Below are 27,597 nucleotides of genomic sequence, written 5' to 3'. Positions count from 1 at the left end.
GCCCTCACTGTTTCCTTCTCTTCTTTCTGGGCCCCCTTTCTGTCCCTCCAGCAAAAAAGGGACCCTTTATCACACTGCTCTGTATTGTACCGTAACTAATGTCTGGATTGATCCAAGGTGCAGATAAATGAATCTGCCTCTCTCCTGTATCAAAGGTACTTTTGTCAGTAATATGCACCACTGAAGCATGAGAGAAAAAAAACCAAAGAGAGTCTGAAAAGAGTCTGAAAAGGTCCTGCAGAAAACAGAGAGGAAACTGAGGGGACACAGTATTGAGAGGCAGGTGCACTCCTGGCACACAGACAGAAAGTTCTGCAGCAGCAGCAGGCCATCTCCTCCTGAGAAGGTCCTGGGCTCCCCAAGGACAGCCTTTCCCACTGCCCCACTCCTGCTGCTCCCCAGAGAGGGCAGGGGCAGAGGGGACACTTGCTGTTGGCTCAGAGGTGGCACAGAAGATTTGCCAGTCCCTGAGACTGGCCCCCTTCCCTGGCAGGGCAGGCAACCTCTCAGTGGCAGTGGGAACTCAGGAAGAGTCCTATTTCAAAATGTCTACAGTACCTTTTTCTAGCCTTCCAGTGAGAAAGCCACAAATAAAATTGAACGATACAACAGAGATTTTTAGATCATATGAAATACCTTTCTGTCAGGCTGAAATCACCAGTAATGAGTGTAAAGAAAAAATACAGATGAGTGTACAACGTTTTCCAAACTGAAGCCAAAGAAAATCATAGTTCTTCACAGATATCTCCAGAGAATTTACACATACCACAATGACAACAATGCTAATGCAACTAAACCTTATTTCTTTCATATGAAGGACAATTTCATCCTCTACAAAAGATGAAATTATTGCTCAATTTTAGTTATTTTTACCTCCTTGAAACTTGGCAGCCACCTGACATCATCCATCTCTATTAGAATACCATGGGTCATCAACTTTGGCTATTTGAACAATTATAATCCCAGACAGTTCCTTTGCAAAAATTTCTGCAATTTGCTGGCACCACTACATACAGTCGGATTCTAACTGAACAATAAATGTCATTTACACTGGTTGGCTCCATTTTCCTTTTCTGGCCATTTTATGTCATTTTATGCCATTCTTTTTCTCAGCCTTAATTCTGCTTTGCAACCCGATATGATTTGACTCATCATTCCTATAATAGCTCTACTTCTCTTTCAAGCTATATGATAAGAAATATTCTGTATCTGCATACTGGTTAGCAATAACAAGGACACACTTTAAGAGAATTATCATGTGTTACCATAGACAAGAAATGCAACTAATTAAATTCATGTTCCAGCCATGGTAACAGAACTTGCATTGACTCTTGACACAGTGCAACACTTAACTGATTCAAAGTCTTCTGCAAACACAACTTCTATGGTTTTGCTGGTAAACATGAATAGTGTAGAAAAGATGGACTATTTTCCCTGTCCACATACTTTTCTCATGAAAAGAAGTAAGCTTATTTCTAAGGAATTGTTAATGCATTTTTTTGATTACTAAAAATGAGAAGGTAGTTGCACAAGCAACACTGAAGGAAGCAAAAAAGTGATCTGATCTCTCTTTAAAAAACAAAAGTAGCCAGTTAACAGCACTAAAGAAAAGCACAGCACCCACCAGAGAAACGGGCAGGAGAACAGTCATTCCAACAACACACTACAGTGGAATGTTATACATCTACAGCTATAGATCTGGTGTAGTAAATTTGGGTTTCTCTTTTTATAGAAGTGTTTCTAAAAAACTCCTTTGGTAAACACCAGCAGAGCCTTTACTCCCAAGAAACCAAACACACTGAAGGAATTTGGTGCTGTTCTTTTCAAGTACAGGTCCGCTCTCCCCACCATCTAAAAGGATACCCAAACCAGGAGGGAACGGCACTGCTCGAGCAGTGCAATCCTTTTAGCAGGATTTCTCCCAGAGTGAAAGCTCCAGCACCACCTGCTCACGGTCAGAATCTGCTACAGCTCACGAAAGCTGCCTTGGGACTTGAATAACGCTTTTCAAACCTTCACCAAAGTTGTTTAGAATCAGGGATGGAAAATGTAAAAGCCAACATACCTTCCCCTCTGGCAGTTCAACAGGTGTGTGCTACATTAACTAACCCAGTCTCTGTGCCACTGCCACCTTGACGTCATTGTTACTGGGTTGACAAAAGGTTTCCATGACAAACTAGAAAGCTGATCTGTTATCTCCCCTTTGGAGGAAACTGAAATGCCCTCTCTCCCATATTCTGCTAGACCCACCCATCTTGTTTTTGGCACGCAGCACAGAGAGTGAGTTTCTGTGATTGATTTAGATTTCCCTCTGTTCTGAAATAGAGAAAATAAATTCCCCTAACTTAAACTAGAGGGTGTCACCCTCATCCCATTGCAATCCCAACCACCTCACCTACAGCACAATCTTCTTTGTAGGCGTGTTGACAACCATGCTCAAAAAGAGAACAGATAACACTGAAAGAGGACAAATTTTGAAGCAATGAACAAAAAAACATTATTAAGACATTTGATTCTCAGCTATAATTTATTACCTCTACTAGCAGGCAGGACCCATAATAGTTAGCAGATGTTTGAAATATCTCATTTTGAATTTTGCCTAGGCTCAAAAGAGATCTTATAGAATTTAAATAGCAGCTGCAGAATAAAATAAGGTTGCCTTTCCTAATGTGACAGAAATGTTCATCCTAGCCTTAAACAAGGAGGACTGTTTTATGTTCTGTAAATACTGAGGAAGCTAAATTTCTGTGCATAGGCACCCACACATTATAAATTTTATGTGTCTAATTTGCAGCAATTGACATGAAATAAACCCAGTGGAAAAGGCTGGCCCAGCTGCCTGAATGCTTCTTAGGTTTTTGCTACAAAACCTGCAGCTCACCACAAACAGAACAGCGGGCTATTTTGGCCATGAACATTGGGTTAGCAAATTTGGAGGTACAAATTTATTTATTGTCATCATTACTATTCTCACTGCATCAAGGGAGAACCCAGCAGTCCTCAAAGAGGATCATGTTCTGGGTATGGAAACGAACCCAAAGAATCTCCGAGGAGCAATAAAATACACTTCCCACCTGCTGTGCAACCCCACCAGCCTTTCTGCCATGCTGGCCCCAGTAAGGTTCCTACCCTCTGCAGCAATGCACAATCATTTAAACACTGGGACGCATGCAAATTCAGCCTCATGGGTATAGTCCCTATGGATCCTCTAGGACTACTGATTCCCCTACCTCTTGTTCCTATAATAATTAGACTTCAGCTAAGGGTTAGCCATCTGTGTCAGAGAATTAGTTAAGCTTCTGAATTGAGGAAGTCAACTTACGAACAGCTAATATAAAAACAAGTCTAGATTTCAAAATTACTTACTGTTCCCTTTCAGACTGCATGCATTTTTTCTTTCCTTGACACTTTTAATATTTTTTTCATTAATTCCCATACTTGCAGGTTTCTCAGTGTTTGCAGAGATCTTATATGGCAGACGTAAGAGCTGAAACAGGTTTTGAAAGACCCACTCTACTGAACAAAGATGTCCCTAGCCTTTATGCATCTGCTTTGAGTTAATATTTGTATCCCCTTCGAATACATGAGATTTTTTTTCCTAAGCTAGGCTTTTCCTAGTACATGTGTTTTAGTAACATAAGGTTGCAATATACTGCTCTCAAGCAGATGTGATTCTGGAGGCTGTCCTGAGGAGTACTGCTCACCTTTGGAGGGAGTCAAGTCTAAACCAAAGGTATTCTATTGTTTTGGGGGAGACTAAATGCCTTGACTCCCATTAAGATAATTTTAAATCCTGCTGTATGACAGCTGCTTACAACTAATGTGGCATGTACTATTAAATATGTTATTACTGAACATGAAAATAGCTAACACTTTTGCAATTCTAATCAACGTACTTAATTCATCATCCCAGTGTGGTTCACAACTCTCAAAGACCTTCAAACCAGTGCAGGACTTAAAAATATATACTTAACCTAACTCTATTCCTGTTGAACAGAGCTCAGCATATGCTTAACATTAAGAGCATGTGCTTAATGGGCTTGTGAAACATGTCCTGGTTTATGATTCAGCACGAGAAATTTGCAGCTGTTTTCATCTTCCTCACATCCACTACGTGCCCACGGAATTACAACAGGCCAGCAGCAGGAAACGGAGCCCTGGCCTCACCAAGGGGCCCTCTGGGCTGAGGGAGCTGAGCACACAGCACCAGCCTGGGACACACCAGTGGGGAACCCTGGTCAGGGTGTTCCACTTACAACCAGAAAACAGGCAAAGGAAAACCACCACGGCTAATTACATACCATAGGTATTAAGCATGAGGAAACTATATGCTGCAATAAGACCCCCAGGTGGTTTTATTGCAGATTTACACCACTCCCAGCAGGTGTCAATACTCCTGACTGGAGAACACACCACCTGCATGTATTTTTTATTTAATTACAGTGATTTTCAGAAACATGCTCTGCGGTGCTCAAAGCACAGTCATTAATCTTCAGTAATCTCTGAACAGTTTCAACTTTTCTGAGCCTGGAGCCCCTCTATAAGGCAGGGACTGTATTGTCTGAATATAGGATTTTATGCAAGGCAGTTACCATGGCAATGTGACAGAGAGGGCAGAACCCAAACAATAATTGAGCATCAAAGAATTCTAAGTGCAGGCAAAAATCAGAGCTAGATTCCATATTAGAGCTATAGGCTGTCCAAACAGCAGATTTAAAAGCTTAGGAAGACTGGATATTATTAGAAGCTCTCTAGGGGATAGCTGTATTCCAGCAATGCATTATCACTGATCTGTTCCCATTATAATCCATCCATTTCATAGAAAACAACATATTTTGTAGGGGAGTGGAAAAGCAATCTAAAGAGGAGCAATTGCACATCTCTTCTTTGGGTAGAGAAAAGAGAAACAGGGAGGAGGAAAAAAAGGTTATAATCCAAACTGTATTTCAATAGAAAGTCTGGGTGTTGTAAAAATAATAATGGTCTTGGCTAGTCACTTGTTGTGAAATAATGAACCTTGTGCACCTTTATAATATTATTGCAGGCATTGTATAGAGCACCCTAATAAAAATGGATGGCTAACTAAATGAGAAAAGGCTGCTGCATTGTTTTACAAGGCAAGAATCCAGCTCCAGAACACATAAATCGTAAACTCCAAACCAAAGAGTTTATACCAAAAACACAACACAGCTTTATTGTTATTATTACCCTGTTGCTCTTGTATATGCTGCTACAAATGTGTTTTCAAAATAATTAAAATCCAAAAGCCTTAGCAACGGAGCAGATCATAGTTATGTCTCAAGAGTACTGAGTGCCCCAAGCTGTTACAAACCTTCATCTAAGCAAGGTGCTGGTATCATGTTCATGTGGATTGGTTTGCCACTTAAAAATGGAAACATACAGATATGGAAGGTAAAAAAAAACTAGCAGAAGGCCTAGGACATAGATGATCTTTGTTCTAAATCCATCTCTCTTTCTTGTCCAGAGTTTAACTTGGATGACTCCATTCTCCTATATATCTTCTGAGTCACGGAAACGGGGATGGTGCCAGTCACATTTTCATGAGACCGCATACAAGCTTGCATTTAACTAATGGTTATTTTTTGCAAGAAACATGCTGTTTGGATTAGCACATTTCTAGCAAGAGAAAAGCCACCTCAGTGCTGGGGAAGTCACCAGCCTCCTCAACACCACTACTGGCCCCTGAGCCTAAAAGAGGAGTGAAGTCCTCCCCTCCATGACAGTGAGATCTGCAGTTATTAGGATGGTCCTGTTTACCTATGGAAAGCCAGCCGAGCTATTTGTTCCAGGCCTGTTCTTTTTGCTCCTGACTGCTCGTCCAGCTGCAGGCATTAGTGACATGCTTTTAATGTTTTTGGCTTCTCATGCGTAACTAGCGGTCCCCATGGAGCAGACCCAGCACAGGCCAGCTTCCCACAGAGCTGGGCTGTGTGGACAGCCTCCAGCTACAGCGGAAGCTTCTCCTGAGGGTCACACATCTATGAGGTCCTTCAGACATGTGGAGCCTCTAGTAATGTGTGTGTCCATAAAAACATGCGTTCATACTACTACATTTCTTATAATTAGAGCAAATTCTTGGTTGGTGTCCCTAGCTTCATGTGGATTTCTACAGAAATGATTTTTGAGATCAAAAGCTTCTGCCAAGTTGCTTAAAATTTGTCTAATGGGTACAAAAGTCATCACAGGGCAGAGCACAAAGAGATGTTGAAAACATGAAAGAAAAGGTTGCTTCCTTAGAAAACTAAGTCAAAAAAATTTCTCCTATCACAAAGGTAAGGATAAGTCTCTCCAGGATTTCTCTATAAAATTGCCTGCCCTTTAATAATTCTATTTTATCTGTATCTGTCAACTAGCCAGATTTCCATCATTTAATACATCACACGTTTATTTTCTATTGTTCTCCTCTGTTAATGAAAGTATCACGTGGCTCAAATCAAATGTCTATCACTATTTCCTCTATTAGCTGAAGTATAAACTCATTAAAAAAAAAATCAATCTAGCTTAATTTTATTTTCTACAAACAGGTGTTAACTTGCATTACTTACATGAACAGGGCTTAATACATCATTAACTTGTGCTCTGTATTTGTTATTTCATTGTTATTCCAAGAGCCAATATACCAGGTTTGCAATTCAGTGGTATTAACTACAAATGAGACAGCAGATTTTGAAAACTGCAATGTTTTTATCAGTTGGCAAGTGAGGTGGAATATCTGACATGAATCTCTTATTGTTTCTAGTTTAGGTTAAATACAATTAACTTGCTGCATCTTTTCACAGCTCCAGGATAAGCAACTTCCACTCATACACTACTACAGTTCCTAAAGTGCCAATGAGGCAGGCCAATCTATGGTATGATGGCTTGTTTTATTGTATTAATTTCTGATTCAGTATTATTTGGTTTTACTGTAACCAGTTGTCTGTGCATTTTGATGTTTTAAAGCTGCTTCTTTCCCAATCCACTCCTGGCTGTCTCTGCAGTAATAACAAAATGTGATCTTGGATAGTTTGGCACGTGATTAATAGCTGCTCAGATTGCCTTGGCAGTTTCAGAGTATACTAATTGGGTTAACAAGGTACTAAGTGCTCCAAGGTGTTATGAATGTGTTGTAAAATCAAAAACTCTGCTGTCAAATGCACTCATTACTCACAGTATGTAATTTGCTTGCAAGGAGCCTACTCCAAAAGGCAATATTTCCAGCCATTTCTCTTACTCATCTGTGAAAGACATTAGTACTCCAGCACCAAGAACATCTTTAACTGATGCTTTCTCATTCCTAGAGAAGCAATCACAGCCAATGGGCTCCTTGGTATCTTTGGAGAGTGTCAGATTCCTCCTCAGCTGGCGCCAATTGGGTCACACCAATTGCCCCCTTGCCATGGGCTGCCCTCACCAGTCTCCTCTCAGAAAAGCAAGACCCAATAGGCCACCTGGACACAACCAGTTCCAATAGGTCATAGACCTGATCCCATCAGGACCAAACTCTGGAACACCCAGCCACTGCCTGGGGCTGTTCCACATGCCTCACTTCCTGTTTTTCCCCATCCCAGCCCCTAGGCTTTATTGCTATTCCCATTCTCCCACTCCCCACCATTTGCACTTTAGGTACCATGCCTCATTCCCACCTCTTGCTGTCCTGGCACACTGCCTGACAGTGTTTCCTATTTTTACAAAATAACAACCTCAGCAATCAGACCAAAGGGCTTTCACAAGCATTCTGTGCTCTCCAGGTAAGATCAGACCAAACAATGACACTACTGCTCAAGCCTACAGAACAGACAAGACAGTGACAGTATCATTTGTTCCTGTTACCCCTTGTGCTGAAACATACCCCAATTTATCCACTGACGTAAGAGACAGGTTCATGTGATTCCTTCTCCTTCTGCTAGTTCTTTCCTACTAAAGGTCACACCTCCCAGTTTCATTTTTGTGGAACTGAGCAACTTATTCATTACTGTCTTCTCTTCTCTTGTTCCTTTCCCATTCCATTATAAGCCTCAGCCAACAGTGACATTCCAGTTGACATTGATTTCTCCTGTATTTGAAGTCAATGTAATAAGATAAACCCTATATCTTTGCCTGATACAACTGAGACATACTAACCTGAACAACTGGGCCAGAAAATGGACAGAAATGAAAACTAGATAGTTGGACAAAAACAATTCCTCAACTAACCAGCATCAGTGAACAAAGTTCCTGGCAACACCGAGGTTGGATCTAGATATATGGAAAAGTGAAAGATAGAGGAAACTTCTTTTTTTTTCTTTAAAAAACTGAAGATGGCATAAACCACTGCACACCATGCAGCAGGCAGGGGAATAACACATGAATATGAGAAACAGGTAACAGTTGACACCCAGTCAAGAGTTTGTTTGCATAAGAATTAATCACCCAAGAACACACTTTAGCGGAAGCTGCAAAGGTGTGTACAGAGGATGATTTGTTCCAAGGAAGGGCTGACTTTAAATGGTAGCAGCTCTCCATGCAGCTGGCACTCTTCAATGGAAGCAGGTGTGACAGCAGGAAGGAAATGTTTAATCTTTGGATTTAAAAACATGACTCTTCCTTGCTTGACTAAAAACAAAGTTGTTGGCTCAAAGCAAATAGGAGGTTCATAACATTCTCTTGTTTCAAAGCAATAACCTGCTTGAGAGGGGACACAAATTCAGGCCTCACTAAAGTCAGTTCTTGTGTGCCTAAAAGAGACAGGATTTGGCCTGGAATTGGTTTCCAAAAGTGGAGGTGGGAATACACAGCTGGGATAGGCAGCTGAATGCAGACAGCTCATATGTGCATTCTAACACAACACTTCTAACAGGAGAGAATTCTGCATTTGCTATATTGCAGCTGAAGAAAAGAGAAACCATCTATTTTTCTGCACCAAAAAAATCACTGGGACCTGTCACACAATGGAAACATGCTGACTCTCAAACAGCTCCTGAAATAATGGCTTGCATTAGCACATTGCACCAGCTCATAATGGTGGGCAAAGCCAAAAATGCAGCATAGCAATCACAACTAAGCACAAAAGGTTCAAATCTGACTGATTTCAAAGGACAGTAACTACATGCCCAGCATGGAGCTTATATTGTACTAAATCAAAGCTACCATTCCCTCTCTCTGCCTGCTGCTCATGAAAGAGCTTGGTCACCTACTCTGTGTGGTGAGTCAAGGATGTACAATCCCAGCTGCCTCCAGTGACTTCTTCCCTCCTACTTAGCCACCAGAACCCCTGCAATGTATCACAAGGCTGTGCAGGGGCAATGACTGCAGCTGGGCAATCTAACACTCCTACACTCCTAACCCCTTTGGCTCCAGCAATTTAAGAGGAATGCTCACAATTTATTTAGTCCTAAAATCCATCTTGTCACAATAGCCAGATAATGCTATCTATAACATTCTAAGTATGGTGCCATAAATAAGAAAGCATTTAAATAAAACTTAGCAGCAAACCTTCAAATCCCAAGTTCACTCATTAAAAACCAAACCAGTGTATTAATCTCTATTGCTGCATATTTTAAAGCCATGAAAACCAGATTCTAAAATGGATATGGAATATAAGACAGACCTCCCATGCAATTGAAGTCAGTGCTCTTACAGCTTGTCAGCATATTTGTTAGGACAGGATTTACCATCAAAATAGAACAAACAGCAAGTGAGATGCCTTCTGTTAGTGATGATAATGTGAAAAAGGCAAAACCTCTTCTTAATTCTGCTATCATTCAGGGTTCATTTAAAACTCACTGAACTGCTAATAGCTAACATTATTTTATTTAATTCTCCTCAGTCATACAGATGCTGTCTTGGGAAACTCAGAAACCCTTGCTGTGCCCCATCATGAGTTTATCTTTACAATTAAACTTGCTTCTCTTTGCCAGATTTATTTTCTCCTCTAGAGCACAAAGAAATTTAGCAAGAGAGACACAATCTGTTGTGACGAAATTGCAAAGCTAGAAAAGTGTTCTGGCTCTTGCAATGGTATTTTTTATTGTTTCCCATGAGGGGAATTATGTCCATTAAAGGTGATTGCAAATCCCTGTGTACTGGGACATTAGCTTTCCTTATATTTGTTACTGAAATGAAAAGAGACAGCTGAAATATTACAGAGCTGTTTTATAAAGCACTTATCCTATTAAACCATTTAGCCATAGTCTTTACATAAGGATGGGATGCCCAGAAGAATTATTTGGGGAATTAATCAGTTATAACATTAAGAAAAGCAAATGAATGCTTTCATTCATTAGGACCACTTTTAGCAGTTGCTGTATTGCTCCTATCAGGAAAAATTCCAAATCTGTGGATGCAAGTGGTCACCTTTCAGATCTGTACCTGGGGAGCACATCCTGGTTCTCCTGAAATGCAGCAGTGCTGCTCTTTATCTCCCACAGCAAGCAAGGACTGGGAACCAGCTGATGGAAAATAAATTGTATATTTGTTTAAAAGACATCCGCTTCAGCCCTGCTCTTACTTAACTATCTTTATTCTTTCACCTCCCCCTCTCACAGGGAAAGTGGTTCATCCTAAGGCTGGAGGCAAATCCTGCTCCTACTGAAACAAAACCCTGAGCAGCTGATGGACTCCTGAAAGGCTAGATGTGATATGCAGCTATGAGAGGCTCAGAGACAGATATTCACCTGGTGAACAGTGAGCTGCTTTCCTTGACTTGAAATAAAACTGATTTATGTATTACTCAATTCCTTTGCATTTCTTCAAAAGACTTAACCTTTTGTGCCTTGCATCTCTGACCTTAGCAGCTGCCTAACCGAGTACAACAGCACTCACCATCCCTTTTTTTGCTCTTTGCAGTGCCACAAACTAATTGCACTTCAGCCTCAACATTTTTTTTTTTTTGGGGTGTGTGGAAACAAGCAGCCAAGTGCTCTTAAATAACACATGGGCATCACACAAAGAGAAGGTCATAAGGCAGGAACTTGATGAGCCTGAGAAAGGGTTGATTTTTAAAGTCCTTTCTCAGTCCTCAAATTTCTCTCCCAGGAAGTCTGAAGGACAGAGATTTAAAGGCAAAAGGTACCAGAGGTTCAGTTGCTGGGGAGGGCACTAGAACTTCAGAGCTGGAGGGAGTTTCTGCAAAATAACTGCACTGAGGCCAGGACCCAAGAAAGAACGTGAAACCTCTGAGTTTTCAAAAGATAACCCGCAAAAAACAATCCCTGGAGGTGTGGTTTACACCTCATATCTGAGAGGCAGAGGGATGGGGATGCTGCCACAGCCTGCTCAGCCATTGCAACAAAAGCCAGGTCATTCAAGAACCTCAGTCCCCAGGCCATCCCTGCAGTCACAGCTGTTTACCCAGTACAAAGCTGGGCAAGGCTGTATCTGCTGCTGGGGAGGTTCAGGGGCAGGGGGCCATCAGCCTCCCAAGTGCCCCAGCTCACACTGGAAGCCTGCACAGCAGAGGACTGGCCAGGATGTGAAGGCAAAGACCAGACAGCTAAATGCCATTTTGCCCTTTTTACAGGTAGCGATGGATAGAGAACACAGCCCTTACCTTTCTAAGGACAATCAGTTAAATTCATACAAAAATCACTCTCACTGCACTATCTGCAGCAAGCCAGAAAGCTGAAGTTTCTCTGTGTGTGTTTCAACTTCCTTTCTTTTCTCTATATAAATGTCACACTTCTAACTGATGGCTTAACAACGACTCGAGTTTTAAAGGAAAATCATGTGGCTTGGCTAAGTGTTCCTTCCGCTGGGTAGACCCCTGCTGTCCTTTCCTATTGACTGCTCAGAATCATACAGTAAATATCAACACTAAAGAACTTCTAGTAATAATGACAACTGAGGCCCAGGACCTGTGGGGCACAGCTGGATTCCACCCTCAATTCTTCCTGCAAGCTGAGAAAGATCAGCACCTCAAGAGACAGTGCCCTAAAGATGTAACAACAAACCCAGCTGACTCCTTTGAAATAAATAATCAGCAATCAACACACAGCTTTTCTCCATGCCAGTGGAAAAAACACCCATGTGTGGTCCGCCTTGTGCTTTCAATAATTGTTTATTTGCAGCTACAGTCAGGAAGTGATGGTGTGGTGTCAGGAAAAATTAACCCAGGCACAAAACAGGTTGTGGAGATGTGCCACGTTTCAAACTCCTCTGTTTCTTGCCTGCACACATTTGAGGAAGGAGAGCTTGATTTGGATTGTTGGTGGGTTTTAAATTAGTGCAAGACACAAACAAAAAAATAAAGTTGATCTGGACAGCAGCAGCACTTGGATCCTGGACATGGAGGGTTGGGGGAAGTTTTGGATGCCTCTCTCCCTTCTCTTAGCTGCCAGTAGCAAGGCATGCATGTGGTTCACAAGGTGGGGAGAATGCCGAATCCAAGGCAGGGAGGTGCCTCCTGGAGCATCCTAACATTAAGTTTTCATCTCACTTAAACTTTTCTTCATTTCTAGACAGTTATTCTGTGTTATCCCTATGTGCCCTTTATACCTGGAACCATGCTGTTCCAAGGTTTTCTAAGTTTCTTGAACAAACCTGGCATCTCTAGTAAACATTAACCACACACAAATGATGAATTCTAAAAGGAAAAAAAAAAAACCAAAAAAAACTTATCCAAAAAGAAAACATATTGTTCCTCCAGAGGAATATATTTTATATTGTACATCCAAATTAAACAAACACACTGTAATCACCAGAATGAAACCCCAGAAACAACTCAAAACAACAGCACAGGAAAAATAAACATGAACTCAAGTTCTTTGAAGAACAGGAGGAGAATGATCAGATTTAAGTGAGGAACAACTTCTTGCTTAATGACAACACTGAAAGTAGAACTTGAGATGAAATTTTAAAAAAATAACAAAAATACCCTTTTTAAAAACAAGTTCTGAATACTGTTTGCTCCTTTCTTTCTAAGCCAAGTAGTTTAAATGATCTAGTGGCCCAACAATGGATACAGAGAGAACCCCAGAACACTGATGGACAATTCCGATTCTATTTATGTCTTCATTTGGAGGGGACCCCATAATCTATCCACTTTTAATTAACTATTTTGTCCCTTTAATCAACAGACTAATTTGGAACACCAGCCCAAGGCTGAGGCAGGAGTGTCCATTTTTTGTTCTGAGCAGGCTGGTTTCCAAAGTGGTGTCAGATTTTTGGGAAGGTCTGGGCAGGTGCTGTGTAGCCCTGTCAGAGGTGATGGCAAGGGTCAGTCTGTGGCAGCCCGAGGTGAGGAATCACTTCAGCAGTGTCACTCAGGACTGAAATCCTCTGCTGTGCATCAGGTGCAAGGACAAAGGTGAAAAGGAGTCATTCATGAAGAGAAGGGGAAGGAACACTGTGTTAGTTTTGATAAGCAATAATGAGGAAATGGCCTTTAATGACTTACAGTTCAGCTTGCACTCACATTAGCAGATATAGAGGAGGAAGGAACTCAATCACTTGATCTCTTCAAATACATATGTTTTTGTCTAACCACTTTTGCTGGAAAAAAATACTAATTTTGACTAACATGAATCAGTTTGAACTGTTTCCCAATCAGTAAAAGACCAGTTCAGAGATAGATAGAAACTCCTCTCCCACCTGAAGTCCAACTCATTTTCCAATGAAAGGTAAATGGCAACAAATCTTTGACCTTTGATTCTTTGAAAATCACAGCACATTTATAAAAGTGCAACAACAACCGGTCCCTCTGCAGAGGTGAAAAACAATATCCTTTAATTCTTCTGTGCAAATCAATAATTTATCTTAATCCTTCTATTTTAAAATCACTGGGGTTGGTCATGTCTTTGAAATAAAGACAGGGATTTATTTTACTGCACTTCCTTACTACTTAGTCTGTTTTGATTGCATCAAGTCATTCACTTAAACACCCCCCTAACTTAAACATCCTCTTTCTTCACAGCAGGCATCAAAATATCCTCTTCTGTTTGCTCAGTAATATAGATTTACTGATTTGGAGCTTATTTCCTGTCCTGTAAGACCATAGTGCTGTCCACTGCTGAGTTTCCAGCCATCTTTTAAAGGGCAGCACTCTCCACCTTATTCTGTACATTTTAAAATTACAGCCATTCTGCCTAAGCAGGATCACATGTGCTTCAGAAGTGTCTTGTGATTGAGAGATATGACATTTGCAGTGGATTTGGGATACTCACCATATGAACTAAGATTATAGGATTATACAAACTCTGACTGTGTGCCTTGCACCGCTCTCTGGGGAATGTGCCCATCAGCACATCAGTATAGAATCTGATTTTCAAACTGCTTGCAGGAATAGAAAGGAGTGATCAAGTGGGTTACCACAGAAATTACATTTAAATGCCCTCAACAGGAATGTGCTGATATTTGTATCTACCATATTCTCAGGGGATCTTCAGTTTGAAGGAGTTCCATACACTTGTTGATTCCATACACTTACTGATTTACTTATTTTCCACCAAAGGATGCATTTAGATTAGATTTAAAAGATCTAAGAATAAGACTGAAAGCATACTGAATGCTGATCCTTTTGTCCTAAATGAAAAAGCATAATTTATTGAAGTCAATAGCAAATGTTCTTTATGAAATAGATAGCAATAAGACTTTCTCTAAGGTCCCCTGCATAATTACTATGAGGTTTGCAAGTGCTGCCAACAAGTGTTATATATTAAAAGCAGCTGATGATATTTTATTTTGTTTTTGGAAAGAACCATTTCTGAGAAGGTTCTGTGAAACAAGATAGCCTGTGCCTGCTGCTGCCTCCACCCACAGCTGCAGCAAAAACTGGCTGGCAACAGAAAGAAAATGTCCTTACTGTTGGTAGCCCTTGCACCCCTGGCAGATCTCTTCTCAGAGGTAAATCTCCTGATCACCTACCAGTTACATTTAGAAATGGGTGCCAGAAAAGACAGGTACCCTGTAATTCAAGCCGGGATTAAACCAAATCAAGGTTGGTAAGAGTTACTTTTTTGATTGTTTTGAAATCTAGTTCCAATCCAGGAAAGACAAAAGTCCACTTTTTCAAAGTTCACAGAGAAAAAAGGTGCCAAAGGCCCCAGGATTTTCCTGGGAGATTTCTGCTGTAGATTTGTGCTGTAGGCAGAGCCAGTATTAATACCTGAGCTGGAGATTCTTTGCTACATGCATTATAAATCACTAAGAAAAGAGCTGTAAAATGACTCTGCCTGCAGATGGCAGGTGGGTAAATTCCTGTACAGCTACAAGCCAAAGTGACTGGTGTACAGACACATAAAGACACTGTGAGACCTATCAGCCAAGTCCCCAAGGCAGAGATTAAGCTATACCATGGTAGAGCATAGGCCCAACACAGAGCAAAGAATGGTTGTAATTATTGGATCCCCTCTGAGGTTCAGAGTTTTCTGTGAGTGCCCATGAAAGTTTGCACAATTTAAAGTACATGTAGCACTTCAGTCCAGATTTCCTTCATTTGGAAATCTAAAAACGTAATTCATACCTTGCCTGTTTGGGTGTGTTATATTTCACTCCAAGAGCCTCAAGTTAATTTTCCAAAAGACTGAAAAACATCAAATTTAGACAGACAAGCAGACCTCTGCAAATCAAAAGCTGGAACATTTCAGGATGTTGGCACTGCTGCATTCCTGATAAGAAATACAGGAAGCAAAGGCAAAGTCCTTACTTATACTTAGGAAAGAGAGAAAAAAAGAAAAGTGCTGCAGTAATATTACTGAACATCAACGATTAGAAAGGCAAGTTCATGCCAAATCAGGCATTGCCAGCAGAGATAAACCAGTCTCATTTTATCAGCTCCAAATGTCACTTCAATGACTTCAGTTTCAGGCAACCATTCACAATGAAAAAAAAGATACATACATTTGTATATTTTTCTCAGGGAAGAGCTGAATTTGCAGGGGTCCTAACCAAGATTTAGAGCCAGAACTGAGAGGCAGCCTCCCAAAGCCTAAGGAAATTTTAAGAAACTATCATTAGAGAGACAGAGGGATGTCTCAGCTCCTGGCTGAACAGTTTATTTCCTTGGTAAGATAAACATTTTGCTACTACATGACAGTATCTTCAAAAGAGCTAACTACCTACAGCTAGTGAGTCCTCAAGAAGGCAAATTAAAGTGCCAAAATGTTTTATGTCAGGTTTTCCTTTGATTGTTATCGTGTTTTCTCTTTTCCACAGGTGAGGGCAGTAGGAACTCGGTGTGAGAACTGATCTAATGCTAGGCAGCATTCAAGCAATAGAAATACATCCTCTGGGGCCATAATTCACTCCTCTTTATCATATATTCATAGTAAAAATTCAAATGTGTCTCTTGCACGAAACTCAAGACAGAACTCACCAGCAGTGAGTGAGCACTTCCTGCTACAGCAACATCACAGGGAGAAAGCTGTTTTACCTTGATTAGAAGCTACTCAAAGAAAGAGAATTTGCCCCTAAGTGACTTGTTCCAACAAGCCTTAATTCTAAAATCTCCCCTCTTGTACAAATTACCTTCAATTAGAAGAATAATTATTCCCAGATTTTATATAATACCACCAATGTGGAAGAGGTCAAGGTCTCAGTCTCATGACTGAAAGGTGAGCTGAGTCTAGTATCTAATGGAAAAGATAAAAGTGTATAATGTAGATTTATTTTTAGAGAGTAAAACATTTTCAGTTCACATTTCAGAGCCTTTTTCCACATCCAAAAACAACAGAAGGAAATGAGAACTGCTCTCCCCAGTAGTCTGCAAAAGCCAACAAAAAGGAGGCCATTGGAAACTGGAGCAGTATCGCCAGAAACAGCTGTTCCACAAGCCAACAGCTCAATGGGCTTAACAAATGAGAATGCCCTGCATGTAACATTTCCTTTATGCCATTCCCCACTGCTTTGAGTCCAAATATAAAGACTGAAATCCTGTCTGCTGTGAATAGGGCAAGGATTTCTCTCTAAGGAGAAGATTTTAGATAGCATGCTGAAGAGGGCTTACTGTATAGAACAAAAGCTGTCTCCTTTGCCTTTTGGAAAGGATGAAGAAATTTTGTGTAGTTGGTTACCTGGGACATGACCTGGATGCTCAATGGGAATTGCAATTCTTGTAATAGTATTCATTATCTATTGATTCTTTAGCACTGGGTCTGGGTCATCAACCCATCTCCCCCCCCTGTATAAAACTTATACAATCCAAATGACAATCCAAAGAATTCTTTTCCTGTGTATGAAATATTTTGGATTATAGATTGCCTATGGAAGTAGTCATGGATTGCAAATGGAAAAAGAAACATTTTATATATTCTCTCTTTCTTTTACGAAGGTGCAGACCTACAGACCTTGCTCGAAGTCTGTGTTTCTACCATATAGTATGTAATGAAAATTAAATATTTGAGCCTGGAGATAATTGCTTTACATACTTTTGAGATAGAAAAGCTCAAGTAAAGTAAAGATATTAAATACTCATATCCAGATTTAAGAAGCTACTTAATCAGATATTTAATTTAAACAGACCCAGACACTATTTTTTTTTTTTTTTTTTTAATCTGGAGAGTCTTGTATAATCACCTGACCACTGACTGCAGTCAGGAAAGTCTGCATGCTTAAAGGCTTAATAACACTTCTGGAGTTAGGCACATAACTCAGAATACTTTCAAAGCAGAGTCTGCTACCATAAGGGCTACAAAAACAGGCATCTATCATATGTTGGGACAATGGAGGATAATGCTGTAATCAATGTACAAATGTAATGTAGGTAAGAATTTGTGTCTCCCCCTGCAAATTCCTCAACCAAACAAGGGGAATTAAAGAAAGGGTAATGTGCCATCAAATGTACTTTGTGATGGTGTCCAACATGTGAGTGACAGAGCAGAACCAGGACTCAGCCCCCAGTCAAAGTGCTCTACCCTCTGCACCAAAGAATCAACCTGACAAATGTCTCGAGAGAAGACAAATCCTTGCTGAATTTACAGTACAGTTATTTCACTCCCACTTAACAACAAAAAACCTTTTTGTCTTTTAGGAGCTTGAAATACAAAAGTAAAGCTTAGCTCCAGGGCTGTGCCATGGTGAGAGAAAACAGAAATTGCTACTTACAACTCAGGAGGAGCTGACTCACAAATAAGTTGAAAGAAATACATATGACTTGAGGCATGAGGAGTGTTGTTAAGCAGAAGTGCTACTTGAAATTGAGAATCTTTGAGAAGTTGTGATTTTCTTTGTCTAAAATGTTGTTTGACATTCTTGTCTGAACATTCAACTAATGTGTTAGGCAACCCTCAGGCACAATAGCAAGGTTTAGGGAAAGGACAAAGTGTGTCAGCTAAATCTTTAAATTCTTTTGGCTTCAGAGAGTAATAGCAACTCTTACACGTTACTTGAGATTTGCTTCTGGCATGGAGTTAATACATAGATGGTCCCAAGGCAGGATTAATCTGCTGCCATCCTGGCTCGCTGATGGCACTGCAAAGCTCTTGGCGTGGGTTTGCAGATGATTCTGCTGTGAACAGCCAGAGCTTCTAAAGGTAGGAACTCTTTCCATTGGCTCCTCTGGATGGAGATCTCACTGGGGCACATAGAGAAGTCACCCACGGGGGCTGCAGCCCCAAAAAGCCCCTAGATTTGAATCTGACCTCATGGGAATAAGTCTGCTGACTATGCTGGAGTGAAATAGGCAGGGAAACCACTGATGGTTGAACCCTGTACCCACAGGAGCTGCTATCAGCCCCACAGGAGTTAACTATTGCCTGTATGCTACAGTGTGTGCCAAGAACTGTCAACTCTGCCAAGAAAACCTACCTAGAGAGCATGATGTAGTCCTGTCTTCCAGTGCTGATAACCAGCAGCAGTCCATGTGAGAATATAAAACCTCCCAGTCCAATCACATTTCATTCAGACCCTCCTAGAAGAATAACTCAACTACACACTGAAGGAAAAAATCCCATGTGGTAAAATGCCACCATTAGGAGTCCTTTCAAAGCTTTGGATCTGCTGACAAGCCAGTCCCTGCACAGCAGGAGCCAACATGTGCTGAGGGCTTTGTGCCAGCAGGTGAGTCTGATGTCTGAGTGAACACTGAACACAGGTGTGACCCTGCCAATTCAGCAGGAGGTAAGGCAGCTCAGCTTCATCTGCCACTAATTTGGGTAACGTTGTGCAGAAAAAATGAGAGAACTATAAAGAGATGCAGGGAGTTCATTCTCCTTGGAGCAAAGACATGATAATGCAGCACTCTAGGAGCTGAATTCTCCACAGTATTCTGGCATTAGCATCAGTGGGAATAAGGAAACTGTTCAGCAGGAACTGCCCCTCTAGTTAAGGATGATACACTGCTACCTCAGATTCAACAAAGCAGGTACAAGCAACCTTCAGACTTAGCTGTGTGCTCAAATTTGTTTCTATTCATTAAATGTATAACAGGACACAAAACCACACAGTCTTAAGTCAGCAAGTGAACCTATCCACCTCAAAAAAAAATATGACACAACTGCTTCCCTAGTGATAACAACTTTTCCCCTGTACAATCTTTACTCACTTCATCTCATACACATTTGCTGTTCAGTTCAAACAAGGTTCTGGATAGAAATTCCTGTAAATGTTTCCAGTCTTGCATCCTTAAACCAACTCCTGCCACGATGGGCTGTCTTTCAGGGTACACAGCCTGTGTTGGCACCATAACCCCTGTATGCAGCTGCAGCATGCAACATGGAGCATCTTACCCAGACGTGGCCAGAATTCATGCAACCGAGACAACGGGCTGGGGGCAAACGAGCAAAGCTTAGGAGAGTGCTTAAAATTATGTATCAGCTCAAGTACTGCACTAAGTCAGGGCCTCTTTGCAGGAATGATAAATGTGAAAAACACAGAAAGTAAGAGAAGTCCATGTGGATTGAAGACTTCTCAGACACTGGGCAAAGTATTTGCATACATTGCAGTGGCCTTTGGATTGTGAGGCTTAATACTTTTCTAATGCATATTATTGGACAAAAACATAAAATCATGGGGACATGCATTTAAGATAAATACAACAGATAGTATTATGAAGGTAATTTATTTTCAATTAACTTATATTTCTGAGTCCAGCTTTCAAAACAGTGTCTGCACTGAACCTTACCTGTGAACTTTACAACCAAAGCTCGGACTCTGATTTTGTGAAGACACCCTTCTACCTTCTCAAAGTGGCTGCATAATTAAAGCCCTGACAAACAGATAAATCCATAAAGGCATGGGAGAATTCAGATTTCTTCAAGTTACATGTGATTTCAAAACAACGCATGAAGAGAATATGGGCATTCTCTCAGGGGCTATGACAAGCGCCATCAGTGTAGCTCCTGTAATTATTAACTGCCCATTTTCTCCTACAATCAACTGCTAATTCAGTGGAAGAGCACAGCTGGAGATAACAGGGTGACAAATTCAAGTGAGTCATCCTGGTGGAGCTTGGGATCTGGACTCAGATTGTCTGACAAGTAAAATGACAAGTACATACGTGCTGACAGTGTGCAGCATTCCAACAGAATCTAGCATGTCTCAGGGCCATCCATATGCTCCAGCATATGTCTGTGAGGAGAGGGGTCCAGAATATCACAGTCTCTGGAAATGGTAGGTCTCCCAGGCTCTCAAGATAGCAGCCAGGATCCCAATGTTGCTGTGTTAATTGGTGTGTAAGTACCTGCATTCCCTCCAACAAACGTCTGGTTTCAGCTCAGAGGGAAACATGTACCATAGCCAGCTGTTTGATTGTTTAGAAGCTGGATCTCACAGGACAAGATTTACTAGGCAAGAAAAGGTTGCTCTGGGCTGTTTCTTCAGAGCCAATTGAACCTCTGTGTATTACCCACAAAAAGCAGCAGTAAGAGAGGTGTTAATGTGTAGAAGAGCAGTACTGACGAGCACACAGAAACAGACTGGGTTTTAATAACCTAGCAAAGGGGAATACAAGTTTCAGCTCACTCAGTAGAAGACAGGTTGCCTTCTTTTGCCTTCTCTTCTGCTTTTCATGTACATTTTTCTGAGGGTAATTACCTGCCATGTATTTTCACATTTCAGTCCTACCTTATCACTGTCCACTGTGTTCTGTGATGTCCTGGAGGCAATGGAAATGGTGTCAGGTTGACTGCTGCCATCCCCTTGGCTGTCTGCATCATCTATTCCATCTCTGCAAGAGAGGGGATTGGGAAACAGTGATGTTTCTTAACACAGCACCAGTGAGCACAACCTTACAGGTGGAGTTGAGAAGAGCTGAGACAGCAGGACAGAGCTGGATTGTGATAAAATTACCCCACTGAGGCAGCCCATGATGCTATAGAGCTCTTGAAATTCAGAATGATGTCACCCTCAGCCGTGGGGTTTGGATTTACACAATAATCCTAACATTTGTTTACATTTCTTCAGGAATTTAATACTAAGTCATAAAGATGATATCCAAACATAGATAAAGACAGTATAGTGCTCTACCTATTTACCTCACTGAGGCTGCTAACACAGGGTATTTTCTTCCCTTTGGCTGTACAGATAAAATAATCATAAATGTTTATTGGTCCTTCAAATTGAATACTTAAATAATATAAAATATATACTTGAGGACAAATCAAAAATATGTCTGCATTCTGTACAAGAAAATTTTTATATTGGAGCATGTTCTTAGAGGAAATGTCTGGATCTCTGCTTTGCTACAGGTCTCCTGGGTAACCTGGTTGTTTATGCTTTGGATATCTCTATAACACAGCCTGAAGTAAAAGAGGGATAAAATCTGATGAGGAAATGAGGATGCTGAAATTACAGGTGACTTTTGGGAATGCCACAACAGAAAAAGAACAAATCGTTATCTATAATTTCTATTTAATCCAGGATTGAGCAAGTTGAGAAAAAAAATTGAATATTACATGACAGGCTGAAACAAGTCTGTATTTGATGATGAAATACAGATTATTTCTCTATCTATTCTTCAATATATTGTCAGGATCAACTATGATTTTGACTGCTAAACAATTAAACATGCCAAATAAGGGAAAAAAATCTGGTTTTACTCAAATGTGAAGAAGAAAAATCTACTTTAGGAAAGAACTATAACCCTAGATTCTGAAGAATTTTTACTGTTTCTCTCTATACTTTAGAGCATAAAATGAAAGATCTTTGTACTTCTATCATAAAAAAGGATTTCTAGCTACTTTTGCCAAGACAACATAAAAAAGGCAAAGACAATAAAAAGTGTTTTGACTACATTAAAAACCAGTAAAAAGTCCACAGACACCACACTTCTGTGGGCTGAGAAGACACGAGTGATTTCATGTTGTGGGGAATGACTGAAGTTACCTTCTGCTGTTGTTCCGCTGCTTTGCAGGTGTCTTGGGGAGCTGAATTGGCTCTTTCAGAGCTCCTTTCAGATGAATGATCCTTTCCTGAATAACTTCCCGGATATTTTTGATCCATTCCTGTTTTGTTTCAATACTGGATGCCTAAAGTTTCACAAGGCAGAAAGACAGAGACTTTATCATGTTCTCACCTCCTGTGTGGAGGAGTCATGGTCAGCTGATGAATGCCATGAGTAACTTTGTCCTCTCTGCTGCACTGTCACAGCTGCTGGAGTACCTGGTAACCTCAGGGAACTGAGAGCATTCTGACCAGACCTTGGCAAGCAACAGCAAAGCATCTAAGCTCTGGATAAATACATTTAATGCTAGCAATACAGCATGCTCTGCAGAGTGGAAACAGGTTATCAGTGCACAGCTGGGATTTCCTTAGACAAAACAATTATAACATGGATTCCTCAGCAGAGTCACTTGACAGAACAGCCTGTCAGCTCTGGAGGTCTGTGGAAGAGGTTGGATATTGATGAAGCCTGGTGGCAAAGGACTGAGATAATTACACCTCCCAGCCAAACATCCTGAGACCTGTCCTGTGTGAGTGTGCAACTGCTCAACCCAGGCTGCAAGAGGAGATGCAATTCCAGCAAGGCTGCACAGCTGTGCCAATTGCTACTGACTCCTTAGAGCTCAGCTGCTCCTGATGCAGGCATGACCCCACAGGCAGATATGGAAGCCATGGGAATATGACGAGGGAAGAAACTGACCTTTCATTCAAGGCTCCCAAGGCCTGAACTAGAAGTGCTAAAGGCAAAGAAAACAAACAGAAAAAACTCACTTTCAGCACTGTTTTATTGTCTGAGGATGGTGTTCGTCCAGACCACAAAGCAAATTTGCAGGGATCTCCTTCAACATGTTCAGTCACTCCCAGTTCTGAGGTCTAGTGTGGAGGAGAAATGATGAAAGATTTTATATATATGAAGCTTCACGAGTCCAGAAAACTTTGGACTTGTAGGAAGAAGTGGGGAGGCTGGGATGGGTAGGGGAATGGGATCTTATCTCCATTTGCTACACACAGATAAAAGAAACAGAAAAGCTCTGGGGTGGCAGGGAAGCGAACAGCTGGAGTGATCCTGCTCGCATTTCCCCCCACCCTTCACATCTCACTACCTTAAACCTCTGCAGACTCACTGCAGGCTGACTTCCAGGTGAGTCCTTCAGGACTCAGGGCCAGCCCTTCCAGGGGCAAAAGTATCCCCAACCCAGCAGGGGACATGTGGGTCTCCAAAATGCAACTTCTACCTACAAAAAACACAACACCCAGAATATTTGCTTTGCAGCCACACCTACCAGTAACTTGTTCTTGTAAACATATTTTGTGTGTCCTGAAGAATCTTTGATCTCTTTGCTAAACACCAAAGAGATTTCAAAGAGAAACAAATGCCTCTCACGGCCTTTCCGAATGAGAGACTTGGGATCCCACACTTGGAAGGAATCCTGAAGAATCAGCTCTCCCTGGACGTCCAGGTTCTCATCAAAGCCTAAAACCACAAAATACAATCACTTGAATTTATTCTTGGGACAAGCAATTCACAGAAACACCAAAGCAGTGAAGACTTGATATAAAAGAGTCTTTCTCTTCTTCTCTTTTTTTTTTGTTTTTCCAGATTCTGAAAGGACAATAAAGGCTATCTATTGCCCCAGTGATAATATTTTCATTTCTCCTTTCTTTTTCTACTGCAGCATTGCAATTAATTCACTGAAGGTCAAATATGTCATATGTGCTAAATGAGGCTGCTGCTGAAGTATTGTAATAATTTCTCAAAAATAATATTATGAAGGTTTCAGTAGTGGTTACTGTACACAGAACTGCATTGCAAGAAATCCTTTGCACTTCATTACAAATTCAGTTTGCTCTCCTGCAATTTTAATCACCTGGGCTTATTGTGCTGCCTGGCTACTGGCACAGTTCCTTTTTTCACTTGTTTTAGTATTCTATTTGTTTCTTGGTTTTCCTCAAGTCAGGCTGGAAATTCTCTTCCCAGGCCAAGAAAATGTGTGAGACACAATAAAGCATCTCAGTCCAGAATAAAATTTTTACATTTCAGAAATACTCCACACAATAATAAGCCAATAAAAGACTTCACTTCGTGCCAATCAAACTTTTTTTCTGCAGTTCTAAAATTTTTTTAATGCTGCTTCTTAAATTGCTGGCATAACTATGCTAACATTTTGAAACACAAGCTGTTTTGACTCACAAAACCAGAACTTTTGAAACAGTTGAAACAGTTGAAACAGTATTATGAAATGTTTTCATCCAATAATTTTTACAGCTGTCAGCAGCTAAAATGATACTGTTTCAGGAGGGGATTTTTTTCATTTAATGGAGAAGGAATGTTTTAGCTAAATATATATATACACACACACAGACATCACATATGTATATATACAGACACACAGAAGATACAGATAAACGCCTCCCCTTCTCCCCTCCCCACCAAACTTCCTAGCCATCTTTATTCTTTCAAGACTTTTGGAAAAATATCAGAAAGGAGCCAGGAGGTACCTAAAAATTATGATGAAATAACAGTATTGCTACAGTGAACCTATAGTAACTTCTACCACACGTTACTAACAAATTTTTCTCAGCAGGTCCCTCCCCACCCTGGCCCCTGCCCACCTTCCAGCATGCTGACGTGCATCGCATCATTGGCCTTCTTTGGGACACTGAGCATCACTTCCAGACCATCCTTCAGTTCCCCTTTGCCCTCCTCACAGCAGGTCAGCAGTTCCTAAGAAGCGATGCAGACACCCATAAACAAACTCTGATCCATGTGCTGCCCTCACACCCATCTGTGCCACTTGGTCCCTGCAAGCTGCTTCAGAGACAGGAGAAAGCTCAACTGCAGCAAACCCCACTGTGGATGCTCACAAATCAAAGTGGGGGGTCAAATGGGAACAACTATAACACGAGACAGAACAAGGTGCTCTCAAGGGAGACTGTGCCCTTGGAAGATTTCTGGGCACTTAGAGGTCATGAAGCAGCTCCCATAAGCAAAAGTAACTCATTACACCTGTGAACCCCTCTGCATGAGCTGATCTGTGCAGCTCACAGGTACCTTCAGTAGGAGTTGGTATTTTGTGATCCTCTGAACAGGCTTGATTAAATAAGAAGAGATGGAGTTGGCCAGCCCATGCCTCTGTTGAATTTCCTAGAAGGGATAAAAACAGCAGTCAGTCATGGAAAAGTATTAACCCCCAGCCAGACAGAACCACCCAAAACTAATTTTAGCTCTGGATCCCTGCATTCTATGTTTAGTTTTTTAACTCTCTTTAAGCTCACATGCATGTAAGTGTGGTTTCAGAGAGGCTGGCAATAAACTGCAGGGTCCCTCTGCAAGTCTAGCTAAAGCTCTGCTGAGTAAACAGGCCTTGATTTAAGTATGACTTACCTGTCATGTCATCTGGTTTCCCCTAGCTAAGGAGGCTGAAAGCAATCTTAACATTCAATTAAAATGAAGTGACATTAAATTAAATTGCATGAGTAGGGTGTAATTTAGCTGTCTAAACATAGGCATTGAGTCCCATTTGAGAGCTCTGGGGTAGCTGAAATATCCCCATGGAAATAACAGACATGCTCTACTCTGAGGTGGCACCTGGGGGCCAGGACAGGTATCCCCTTATGATACCTGGTACAGCACTCAAGACTCTGTTTCGTCACCTGAACCTCAACCAAAATGTCTGGGCTGATCAGTGTGATGTGCTCATGAATTTCTGGAGACATCACAGACCTGCTGAGGGCTGCAAAGGGCCCGGCTGCCTCCCCACAACAGTTCCAGGGGGAGTTGGGAGCTCCTGAAAATCCTACAGAACCCTAACCAATATATTCATCCACCTAAAAGACTCCAAATTCATGCCCTACAAGGGCAGATTCTCTGATGAAACAGAACAGATTGGAAACCCTTCTGTCTCTACCAGGCCCTGGGCCTGCCTTGTCTTGCTCCTGGCCACCAGGAAATCCATGATTCCTAAGAAAGCAAATGAAAAAGGGGAATGGGACTTTTCTCTAGCTACTGGAGTGTGAATTTGAGACTGTAAAGCAAAGAAGTTATGGAAGATGAAAGAAGAAGATCTGCCAAGAACAGAAATTTTCCTTTTGTATACAATCTGATTTTCTGCTGAGTACTAGGGAGGTTACTGCTTATTTTTAGCTCCACTGTTTGTCTTAATGCTGGGATGCAAAAGCATCCACTTCTCACACAACAGATTTTTGGTTTGTTGATTTGGTTTCTTTTACTATAAAAGTTGGTTTTGTTTTTTGTTTGTTTGTTTTTTTAACTAGCTCTGGTGCCATGAACAAGACCGAAAAGGGAAAGGGGCCCTGTTTGGGGGTTAATGGAGTTTGCATGAAGCTGAGTCATAGCTGACTTCACAGAGGAACTGTGCCTGCAGAGCACGTGGCTGAGACTCAATTCCTAACTGCAGGAGCCAGCAAGACTTCAGCCATGTCTGTGAACTTCCTGGAACTGGCAAAGTACACTTGTTTTTGTAGGATCCAAGTAACAAAATTAACCCCAGTCCTTTCCCGCAGCTCTCTGAACAGCAGGGCTTGCTCTCAGCAAGATGCTCTCCTTTGGGCACTCCCTGCTCTGCCAGGATGCTCCCTGGTCAGACTGGGCAGAGACACAGCAGGTTGGTGGAGTGACATTTAGTAAGCGCTGGGAAGGGCCATTCTCCCTGCAGCTCCTCCCTATGGTCCCTAAAGTGCTGGAGTAGGAGCCTGTTTGTGCCTCTGCTCATTTCCTAAGGGACATTCTGGCTCAGCAGAGAAACTGTCCAAGAACCCTCATCCATGCAGAAACACCATGCTCTGCAATGCTACCAAAGTCACTGAGCTTCATCATGTTCCATGCTGGTCATGCAAATCCAAAGTGCCCTATGGCTTCTTGGATACAAAACTGTATCTTTTCCAAGATTCAAAGCAAAAAAAGTATTCCAAATAGAGAAAGCGTGTACATGTCTCAACCAAACTCTGTCCCAAAGATCAAAGCTTGCTTAACTAAAGGCACTAAAATCAACTTGATTACCCCAATAACATGCTGATTCTACCAATTGAAGCTGACAGCTAACATATGTTGGTAATCAAAAATAGCCTGAAGTATATGGTATTACAAATATTAAAATTTGTTAAACATGGCAGGCATCATTTATCTTTGAAACTGCTGAATAAAGGACAGTTTAAGTAATGATGAACAAGAGAGATACAAAAATTGAAAGAGCGAAATTAATAAGTCTATGGAAGTTAAATCAGAATAAACACACTCTTTTCATTCCCCTGTGCAATTTCCAGCTAATATAACCATACCAAAAA

At 41.2% G+C, this 27,597-nt stretch overlaps 1 protein-coding gene across 14 annotated transcripts in view; it reads right to left on the bottom strand.

The window, feature by feature from the left end:
* The window catches only part of KALRN (kalirin RhoGEF kinase), a 470,986-nt gene that overhangs the window by 106,531 nt on the left and 336,858 nt on the right, over positions 1–27,597 (bottom strand). For all 14 annotated transcript variants that reach the window (XM_019007406.2, XM_019007405.2, XM_019007391.2 and 11 more), the window contains 6 exons: positions 25,346–25,438; positions 24,907–25,018; positions 23,577–23,767; positions 23,065–23,166; positions 22,237–22,379; positions 20,977–21,079 (listed from right to left, as the gene is read on the bottom strand). In XM_019007406.2, coding sequence (XP_018862951.1) covers positions 20,977–21,079; positions 22,237–22,379; positions 23,065–23,166; positions 23,577–23,767; positions 24,907–25,018; positions 25,346–25,438 — 744 coding nt within the window. The remainder of the gene's footprint in view (positions 1–20,976; positions 21,080–22,236; positions 22,380–23,064; positions 23,167–23,576; positions 23,768–24,906; positions 25,019–25,345; positions 25,439–27,597) is intronic.

Source organism: Parus major, chromosome 7, assembly GCF_001522545.3.
Source record: "Parus major isolate Abel chromosome 7, Parus_major1.1, whole genome shotgun sequence".
Lineage (NCBI taxonomy): Eukaryota > Metazoa > Chordata > Aves > Passeriformes > Paridae > Parus > Parus major.
This window is presented reverse-complemented; position numbering and strand designations above follow the sequence as displayed.